The 10,744-nt window shown below is 41.9% G+C and overlaps 2 protein-coding genes across 3 annotated transcripts; both read left to right on the top strand.

Annotated features, from left to right (window-relative positions):
• Positions 1-680: 680 nt before the first annotated feature.
• prps1b (phosphoribosyl pyrophosphate synthetase 1B) lies at positions 681-4,714 on the top strand. 2 transcript variants are annotated; one of them, XM_008299293.1, is made up of 7 exons: positions 681-988; positions 1,442-1,631; positions 2,278-2,376; positions 2,607-2,731; positions 2,904-3,077; positions 3,252-3,411; positions 3,593-4,714. In XM_008299293.1, the coding sequence occupies exons 1-7, from the start codon at positions 867-869 to the stop codon at positions 3,683-3,685; spliced, it is 963 nt and encodes a 320-aa protein (XP_008297515.1). In that variant the 5' UTR covers positions 681-866; the 3' UTR covers positions 3,686-4,714. The 2 variants fall into 2 exon arrangements, with proteins under 2 accessions (XP_008297515.1, XP_008297516.1); XM_008299294.1 differs by having other exon boundaries at positions 1,442-1,625.
• A 1,227-nt stretch (positions 4,715-5,941) lies between these two features.
• On the top strand, positions 5,942-9,436 carry LOC103370287 (solute carrier family 25 member 53). Its single transcript, XM_008299292.1, has 2 exons — positions 5,942-6,067; positions 6,228-9,436. The coding sequence occupies exon 2, from the start codon at positions 6,235-6,237 to the stop codon at positions 7,108-7,110; it is 876 nt and encodes a 291-aa protein (XP_008297514.1). The 5' UTR covers positions 5,942-6,067; positions 6,228-6,234; the 3' UTR covers positions 7,111-9,436.
• Positions 9,437-10,744: the final 1,308 nt, after the last annotated feature.

The raw sequence follows: 10,744 nt of genomic DNA on the forward strand, positions 1-10,744 counted from the left end.
AAAATTGCTGACTTTGCTAAACTACCTGTACTTATCTCTACATGTGTTTTTGCATTCTTACCTCTTCTGGGGAGGAATTTGATAAAGCACACTTGCTTGGTCACCATGTTGTCTCTGGGGTCCTAAAGGAAGTGCTGCCAGGGTCCCTACCATAGACTGGTATATATTATCATAACCACTCGGTTGTTTCTACCTAAATGAGAAAATAGGCTGTAGCATTTATGACAACCCAAGCAGAAAGTGCAGTTTTATTACATCTCCATCTACAGAGCTGACAGGCTATTGATAATATTTTGTATGATAAAGCACACCAAACATCTTGGAGCTAATATAGGCTAAGATGCTAGCACGACCCTGCACATGACGGTGAAGTTGGTAAACAGAAGACGTCAACGGAGTATGCAAGGTTTAAATAAGAATATTAACTTACCAATAAACTTAGAATATCTCTGCACCCATAAAGTGTAAAACACAAAGGAAAAAAATAGTTGAAATTGTGACTTATCTGTACAATTTGCCATGTATTCACCTACTTTTGTGCGCTTATTTGTGCTTTCTCGCTAACATTAAGTGGAGTGTTTCCATAGTTACGTCGTTCCCACGTGACCGTTTGGGCCGGAATGACGTCATCGCGGCGAGACGTAAGTGAAAGCGTGCGCGCCGCCCCGGGAGGAAGAGCCGCACGCGTGATGTGTGGGACATAATGGTGGATAGGTAGGGAACACACTTAAGCTCGGTAAGAGTAGCTCATCAACTGTTGATCCGTCTCCAGCGGTTGTCTCGGAACCTTCGACTCCCCTCTGACTCTACAGCCGCCCGCCGCCGCAGCCCGCTTGGACCGCACGACCGCCCTGGACCGCAACAAAATGCCGAATATCAAAATATTTAGCGGTAGCTCGCATCCGGACCTGTCTCAGAAAATAGCCGACCGCCTCGGACTCGAACTGGGGAAGGTTGTAACGAAAAAATTCAGCAACCAAGAAACATGGTGAGTGGTTTGCTGTTGTGGCAAAAGACGCTTATAACCATGGGTGTAGCTGGTACGCAAATTGTTTGTAACCTAGCGACATGTATTAATGAGAAACGTGGTGTCACGGTGAAATTGCCGCGCAGTGTTGCCAGGAACTTGTAGTCCACACATGGCTCACAACTCATGCTAACTACTCAACAAACTGTCTGCTATTTCTCAGCAGCAAAGCCACTTCAGTTGCCTTATACCAACATTTTAAAGTTACATCACATAACATACTGAAACTGTCATTTTCTGGCGCTACATACTTCTTTTTTTTCTATCCTCACTTGAACCCTTATCCAGATGTAGTCACTCAGGCCATTGTTTACTCTCCCTCATCTATCTCCTGCCTGCCATGGTGTGTTAGCTTCACGGCTCTAAGTGCTGTTTGTTTTGTCACCTTTTTTTCCCCCCCCTCGCCTCTGGCAGCGTGGAGATAGGGGAGAGCGTACGTGGGGAGGATGTCTACATCGTGCAGAGCGGCTGTGGGGAGATCAATGACAATTTGATGGAGCTGCTGATCATGATCAACGCCTGCAAGATTGCCTCAGCCTCCAGGGTCACCGCTGTCATCCCCTGCTTTCCGTATGCCCGGCAAGACAAGAAGGACAAGGTGGGGGTGAGGGATATCTGTCTACTTACTTCTGTCATGCCATTTGCCATCAAGCATCATGACAAGAAGCCTGCAGCCATGTCCATCAGCTCCCGCTCCACAAGGCATATTTGCGTTCTGTTTTCGTTTGTTTTCCTTTCCCTGCTCTGTATGCTTCGCTGCATTAACTGAGGCTCCGATTTCATTCCACCCACTGTGGCGAGTTGTTTATTATTCTTTCAGCATTTCATTGCATGATGGAATGTTTTGCACTTTTATCTACCAAAACATAAATCTACTAAACGTAGTATTGAGAGGCCAGACTGTATACTGTCTGAGATTGTGTTGCATGGTGGAAAAAAATGCAGTATCATTCTTACATGTAAAGACAAACGTAATCATTTTTTAAACCTGTTTGACTGTTCTGGATTTTTGCCAGCCATTATATATGCACACTGCTGATTTTTCCATATCACTAATCTTGTATAATAAGTAAATGCAACAACTATTTGAAAATAATTCATATTAAGGTCTAGAGTCAGGACTATTGTAATAAATGACTGGCATAATTATCTGCATTGCTAAGCTCTCAGTTTGGTGTTATTTTTAGAAGTGAGCCATGCTTGCCACTCCACTTGTTCCATGTGACTGAAGAGATCTGTTTTCATTGCAGAGCCGTGCTCCTATCTCTGCCAAGTTGGTGGCCAACATGTTGTCAGTCTCAGGCGCCGACCATATAATCACTATGGACTTGCACGCCTCACAGATACAGGTGAGCAACACAGACCTGAACAGTAGTGCGACTTATTCACTACCCTGCCATAAATCATCCTCTTTTTGGTATGTGTTCCAAATTTGTGGCTGATTAGGGAGAACCTACAATAGAAATCTGATTGGCATTGGCCTGTTCACACACATGTCAACAAGTAGAAATATGATCCCATTTCTTCAACTCCTGTGACCCCAGTGCGTGTGTCTTTTATTCCTTTTTTTTCTCCCCAGGGTTTCTTTGATATACCCGTTGATAACTTGTATGCAGAGCCAGCTGTGCTCAAATGGATCAAAGAGAACATCCCTGAATGGAAAAACTGCATCATCGTCTCACCTGATGCAGGAGGAGCCAAGAGGTATGCTGACGAGGCCACTCGTCATAAGTTCTACCCTTGAGCGTACCTTAGCCTCACCGTATCACGTCTGAAATTTACTTTAGATTAACCTTTTGTTTACTCTAATTCAACATGCACAAATTGTTTTATACGTGCACATCAGCTTCAACTTGTGGACTTTCCTTTTTTGCAGGGTCACCTCAATAGCGGACAGGTTGAATGTGGACTTTGCTCTTATTCACAAGGAGAGGAAAAAGGCAAACGAGGTGGACCGCATGGTTCTGGTTGGAGATGTGACAGATCGGGTTGCCATTCTGGTGGATGACATGGCTGACACGTGTGGCACAATCTGCCATGCTGCTGACAAGTAAGACCCTTTATTTACCTTTTGGCATAAATACATTTACATCACAAGAAAAGAAACGATCAAGTGGGATGCTGTGGTTTAATGAACTCCAATACTGAATTCAATTTAGAGACTTCTGCTACAGGGTATATCCGGTCATGTGGAGACTTCTAATGCATTGTGCTGTTTCTGTAGACTTATTTCTGCCGGTGCCACCAAGGTGTATGCCATCTTGACCCACGGCATCTTTTCTGGGCCAGCTATCTCACGCATCAACAATGCCTGTTTTGAAGCTGTGGTGGTCACCAATACAATCCCTCAGGAGGAGAAGATGAAGCATTGTCCCAAAATACAGGTGAGGGGCTTAAGCCATTAGTGGAAAATACAGAATAATTTCATCAATGCATTTAGAAACAAAGCTGAACATCCTCAGGTTGAGCAATGAATATATTTTGGAAGCTGGTATTCGCACTTAATAAATGACTCCCAAATAGTGTTTTTTTCCAGCTTTTCAACTTGTGCTTCTCTGCCTCCAGGTTATTGACATCTCCATGATCCTTGCAGAGGCCATTCGTAGAACTCACAACGGCGAGTCTGTGTCATACCTGTTCAGCCATGTTCCCTTGTAACAAATGGTGTTTACCATCAACTGTGTGCTATTAACACCAAATAAAAGAAGAGGGAATCCCCCAACCCAAACACAACCATTAACAAAGAAGTTCTGCTAATTAACTATATATATTAAAAAAAGAAGAACTGTCATGTCTGTTACTAATGCTGACCCCACCTCACTTTACCCTTCAAGCGGTGTCCCTTCACGTCTAGGGCATCAAAGCAATCGCAAGCTTACAGATTTAGGCTGGCGTATTTATTGTATATGGATAAAGAAGTATTTATCCACTGTGAAATTTGTCCTTCATTTATAACATTTGAGATAGTTTCTCCTGACCATTTTACCTCACCAGGAGTCATTTCAATCTGTTGTCAAAGAGCTTATATAAATATCTCTGGCAGGTTCCAGTGGTCAGGAGAAGCATCTGGCGTTTGAAGCTGTTACAGTGCATTTTTTGTTACAATGAACGAGCGTAGTTTTATCATGTTGCTCCCGTTTTCTCTGCCGTGTGAAAGACAAAAACTGATGAAGTGAATGTGTGTTGAACTAGTTTACAGTGTCACTGAAGCTCCACTCAACCAAGAGTGCCTCAAAAGTCTGAAATGAAATTTCATTTTCCTCCAGTCTGGATCTCTTTCCCTCCCTCCCTTATTTTGCTGTTTGTTTTGTCACTGCATGATGAACTTTCATGTGTCTTAGCAGGCTGTAAACAACATTTTGGGATATTTCTTTCAACTCTTGAGGTGCCCTCATTGAGTGGGGTTTGCCCAGTGTCCGAGATTTACCCTTCGAGGGTCTACGATGAAGATCTGTCTTTAGATAAGCTGTCGGGTTTTTAGCTTGGGGTCTCTGCAGGCTGGAGCTTCCTTCAGAAATGTTCACCTGCTGTTTTGTTGTTTTTGTTTTTTCTTTTTGTATGTCTGGAGGAAGGATTTGTCATTAATTTGCATAATCCAAACCTTTGTGTTTACTTTTTCAGTAGTGTGAATGCTCCAGTTATTTGAGGACGCATTCTTAATAAAATATTCGTTACATCTTAAACGTTGAACTTTGTTGTCTGGTTTCTGGTGAGATTTGCTGTTGGGTTTATAAATGCCTATAGGCACAATATGAAATCATGCAACAGAGAATTAGGGTCATAGATGTAATTTTATATATTTTTATTGTGCGGCTTTGAAAACAATTCGTCTCTGCCTCTTACTTTGCGATACTTGGTGGAGCTATACCGCATTGTTTTGTTCTGGTTTTATGGGAGAGCTGTTTTGCTGATTCCAAGCCAGTCAGTGATGGCTCTCCTACTATATTACTCTTCTTTAAGCACCAAGATGACTGTTTCTGTCATTTCTCACGAATCACAAATCATTATGAGATCATTTAGTTTTGATTAGCAGAAGACTTTACATATTCAGCTTTTGCACAAAAAATGGTGACTCAAAGAATGTTTTTGACAATTTAGTTTCACTTTTGAAATGCTTACAGTTTTGTCTTTTTAAGCGTAATTTATTGCATTATTCAACTATCATTAAACACTTGTGTCTTTTTAGAAGCTGCCACTATTACAAAATTATTTTAAAATCACTATTGTTGAAGGTCTGTTGTGCAGACTTTAAGAAAACCGATGGTATAAAAAATGTTTCCAAAGCTGTATTCATTTAACATGGACAAGGCATAACACATTAGTTGCACTGCTTAAAGCTAAAGTTCCATTTATAGTCCCAGTGAGGTTTTTATGCTCCCTCACAGAGCTGTGGACATAAGGTAGTGTGAGACTACAGGGAATTTATTTTACTTACCTAGAGTAATTTACCTTATATAACTAAAAATCTATAATATTAATTATTAACTCCAGTATTTTTAGATTCACTATTTTTGGCTGCCTTTATTTACAAGCACCAGCTTTTATTTTCTGGCAGTGCAGATACGTTTCCGTTTCATACTATCAGCTGTTATTAGACTCCTGCAAACTGCGTCGACGTTCATGTGTCAAGTAAAAATAGTCCAGCTTGCCATTGTTAATAATAACATTCAGTTGGATATAAACCCGCTTGTGTCTCACATTGAAGACGCCCTTTCTTGCACTTTGATTGACAGCTAATCCAGCCAATCCACGACGTCGTGACGTAGCCCGCCTTGACCAATAGCTATTCTAGACGAGGCGGGCCAATGACAGACACCGGCAGATTAACGCTCAGAGCATCTTGTTATGTGAAATGCAGTTTCACACCGCTCACATTGTCGAAGCGAACACCGGAACTACACCACTTACCACAAATTACTGCTCTCCTTGTGCTAGTGAGAAAGAAACACTCGTCTGTGCTGCCTTCAATTTCCAACAATGAACGTTGGGAAATAAGTAGCTTATTCACTACTCAATTTTCTGCTTGTGACAGCTGACTGGGTGAGTAAATGTTTATGATCACATGCTCTAAGTTAAGTTATTCAGTTTCTTTGACTGTGATGTTTCCTCCTTGAGATCTTTGGTTTATTTCTTGATTTGCAGCATCACTGTTACTGGGTCAGTGCCAGCCGGACTTGATTTGTGGTTTCATTTTTCTAAGCTCAAGGATGACAGTGAGTCCTGAGCGTAAACAAGATGAGGAGGGCCCAGGGGACCCAGTCGTTCGTTTCCAGAGCTACTTGCATGGTGGAACCTCCAGCTTGCTGTCGACTCTTCCCACCCTCATCGTCTTCCCCGTCTATAAGACTGTCTTTCGTCAGCAAATTCACAACACTGCTGTTCACCAGGCGGTGGGACAGCTCCGCAAAGAGGGACCTGTGAAGCTCTACAGGGGCGTGGCTCCACCATTGGTGATGAGGACACTGAATGGGACGTTGCTCTTTGGTCTCCAAGACACCCTCCTCCACCAGTTGTCTTCCCAGAACGTCATCTCCACCTCTGCTCTGCCTGCTGTGGCTGGCCTCGGTGCAGGTGTAATAGAAGCTGTGGTGTTCACTCCCTTTGAGCGCGTTCAGAATGTGTTGCAGAACGGCCAGAATGACCGCCACCTGCCCTCCCTGAAGAGTGTTCTTGTGAAGTTGAAGGCGCAGAGGCTGGCCACAGGCTACTACAGAGGATTCCTGCCCATCGCAGTCCGCAACGCCCTCGGCAGCTCCCTCTACTTTGGCTTGAAGGGGCCTGTGTGCGGTGTCGTGGCGGAGCAGGGCCTCTCTCCGGTGGCCTCCTCCTTCGTCTCAGGGACGCTGACCTCCATGGCCATCAGCCTGACTCTGTACCCGCTGTCTGTACTGGTGGCAAACATGCAGGCGCAGGTCGGCGGGGAGGTGAAAGGGGTCTTGGCTTGTTGGAGGTTGCTGTGGGAATCTCGCCACAGGAGTTTCCCTCTGCTGTACCGAGGGGGCTCCCTGGTTATTCTGAGGTCATGCATCACATGGGGAATCACCACTGCTATTTATGACAGGCAGGAGAAGCGATCAGGCTGAGGAGTCACTGTTTATCATAGTTTGTCATATTATCTTTCAGGATATGGTTGTGACTGGATTACATAGACTTGACATGCTAAAAATGTAATTGTCAGTAATGTGCAGTATTTTATTCCTTGTTGACCTTCCGTGTTACTCTTTTCATGCAACTTCATCTGGAAATGAAAGGGATTTAAGCCCCCAAATTCAAATCCTATTTCGTGTCTTATGTTCAAGCAGGATCTTTCATAGCAGGAGAAGCACAGGTGTCATTCATAGCATTCACAATGTTTCTACTAGTGGTTGGCGGATCAATCCAAAGTATCGATAGTATTGATACCACATTGGTATCGGAATCGGATCTATACTTCTGCAATAGAACCCACACTTAAATTTCAGTTTCTCTTCTGTACGTTCAGCAACCGCTACATTGTGGTTGTGCAAAAAACCGCTCCTCTTGCTCACATCTCTTGCTCACTTGTCTCCTCTTTCTCATTTTCTCCTCACATACATACACGGCGATACAGGCCCTGTATTTACTTGGCATCGGATCAATATCAAATGTTGCAGTATCGCCTACCCCTCTACCTAATTCAAGTGTGCCAATTAAACCATTACAGTGTGACGGGGATTTTAGTATCCTGAAACCACTGCAGCTAAGTGGAATTCAGACATTATTCAGTGTATTATTTACAGATGTAAGGAAGGAAGTTTGGGTGAATATTTGTCATGAGCCAAAGTTTTTTGTTTGTTTGTTTGTTTTTTAGAAATATACATATGGTGCTGGTGAATCACAGGTTGCCTTTTTTATCTTATAAGGAAACTCCGACATCTTTGTTTATTTAAGTCATTTTACTCATCATGGTAGATACGACTCAGCCTCTGGATACAGTTGTTTCTTGTTCTTGTGGTAATTTTTGGGGGGCATTTTATTCTTCTGAACAAAGTAGACGATATAAATGACAGCGAATTAGGAGAAAAAGATGAGCCGACACCTGCCACAAAGGTCAGACTTGAATGTGAGATGTAGAAATTGCATAGTCAGAAAGTTAGTTTTGTTTTCTAAAGCTAAAAAGTAGCGCTCATCTCAGTTTAAGTTTACAACAGAAAGCCTGTGTTACATATTGGAAGCATTTACTTTGAAGGACGTGGAGAGTTTACAAAAAAGCGAGTTACAATATGGGAAAAATCTCTTTCAAAACTTCATCCATACGAGGGTCTAAAAGTCAACATATCTGAACAGCTCAGCAGCTTTGATGATGATGTTCTTCTCACGAATCCCCCAGCAACATGGAAAACTGACGCCATGCCCCTTTCAGTGCACGGAGGAGCTTGATGCATTTTGTTTGTGTACTGATCAAGATGATTTAACGTATGATATTGCAACAAGCTACCTTTGCGGTCCCGATGTACTCAGTGCAGCCTGTCTGACTGGTTGTTCGTCTTCATTTGCAGTTATGAAGTATGCTAACTTAGACATTACCAGATGATGCGTGATGACACTCGGGTTTGTTTTTACATTTACACCTCACTCAAGGTAACCTGTTTAAGGTGCTACCTTACCTCCCAGACTGTGATGTATTCTGGGTTTTAAAATATATCTTTACCTTTAGTAGTGTTGTTTGATTGTTTAATGTGTTACAGGGCTCTGCGGTTCTATAATGCCCTGTGGGATCATACAGTATCACTCTCAGGTAGATCTTTTTTATATGATGGTTTGTTTCCCAGGGACTGTCAACTTTAGTCCATGATGGAAGTTAATAGTTTTTTCTATTGTAGCATACCTGCTGCTGTTTTTTGCCCCTCTATATTTAATTCACTTAATATTTTGCGGGGTGAAACTGAGTTATTGTTCTGGACATTTTGTGTACTAAAGGCAATTCAACTCATTCTGCATCATTAAGCAACTTGTTTGTCTTTTATTTGTAATAAAAATGTTTTTCAAATCTACCTCTTTCGCTGTTTAAACTACATAAACCCATCTGTTGTTTTTATGGAGATTGCCCCTCCCTGTGCTACATAAGTTGTTTCCTTCTTTGCAGTTGTCAAGATGATTTAGTTGGAACTTTAGCCACTTGGTTGTCTTCAATCATAGGCTGCGTCTCAGTGGTGCAGCACTGCTGTCTCGCTGCAAGACGATTTTAGGGTCTTCCTGTGTAAAGGTTTCAGATACTTGCCACATGCGGAAACACATGCAGGTCAGATTAATCTGAAACTAAAATACTCTACAACACTTTCAACCCTCTCATCCCATGGAGGGGGGTCAATAAATGGAATTAATAAACTTATTTACACTGTAGATTAATACCCTAACATGTATCTCTGCTGAATAAAAATATAAAAACAATGTGCAGACGGTCTGTTTTTCTGACGTAGAGAAAAAGTTTAATCTCATTTCTATTGTTGTGTTTGGATAAAAAGATTCTGAGCTGCTCAACTAGGGATCTTGACTGATGAGTTCATCCAGACCCTATTCAGGTGTGGCTTTAAATGAGAATAATCAGACATCTGCATGATTAGCACACTGACCCTCCTTTGACCAGTGACTATAAAAGTCCACCTTAAAACGTAGCTTTATTCAAATGACACGATGCAACAGATGACAAGAGAAAGACAAGAATGAGCTGTTGGTATGCCGGACGCCGGGAACCTGCCACATGATGTTCTAGATGGACGCGTCTGACAGCGTGACCCTGTCCCCCAAAATGTTCACCAACTTCAATGAGCCCTTTCAGGACAAGTGGGACAACACACCACAAGCCAGCATTAAAAATCTCATTAACTCTCTGTGTCTTAGATGCGTGATTTGTTATTTACCTGTGTTTTCTGGTCCGTGACTCCACTTTTGACCCATACATTATTCTTTTGAATCTAGTGCGCACTTTGTTGCTCAGTTCTGTTGCAGAGATGCAGGAACGACAGGTACTTATCACCTTATGTTGAGAAGAATGGATGGAATCTAATAAAACACTGCACGCTGCATTTATATTTTTGATCTGAGTATTTGTTGGAAAAAACTAAATCCCCTGTTTACAGAATAACATCACTTAGTTTTTGCAGAATACACACTTTTTTCCTCCAAATGCACTTATAGATGCATGAAATTATCCATGCATTGACAGGATTTTCTACTTTAAACATACTTTCTGCTCTCATACCACAAATACACTGTGTGCACAATTATTAGGCAAGTTACATTTTTGAGGATTAATTTTGTTTTTGTACAACTACACTGCTCTTGGTCAATCCAAAATGTTAACAAACCCTCAAACTTGAACATTGAAGTAGTAAAAGTGAAGTTTTGGCCTTCTTAAGAGAATATCTCTATGTACACCATTATTAGGTAACTATACGTGTGCAGAATTATTATGCAACTAAATGAAAAACAAAGATTTTCCCATCTCACTTGTTTATTTTCACCTGTTCAAGTGAGTGTAATAAACACAATCAAAATGTACAAATAAACATTTCTGAAATTTCAAAAAATAAAAATAAAAACCCTCAGTGACCAATATAGCCGCTCTTCTTTTCGATAACAGTCACAAGCCTTCCATTCACGGAGTCAGTCAGTTTCTTGATCTGGTCAGAATCAACTTTTTGTGCAGCTGCAACCGCAGCCTCTCAGACACTGTTCAGAGAGGTGTACTGTTTACCT

This window comes from Stegastes partitus, unplaced genomic scaffold (genome assembly GCF_000690725.1).
Source record: "Stegastes partitus isolate 25-593 unplaced genomic scaffold, Stegastes_partitus-1.0.2 Scaffold1400, whole genome shotgun sequence".
Lineage (NCBI taxonomy): Eukaryota > Metazoa > Chordata > Actinopteri > Pomacentridae > Stegastes > Stegastes partitus.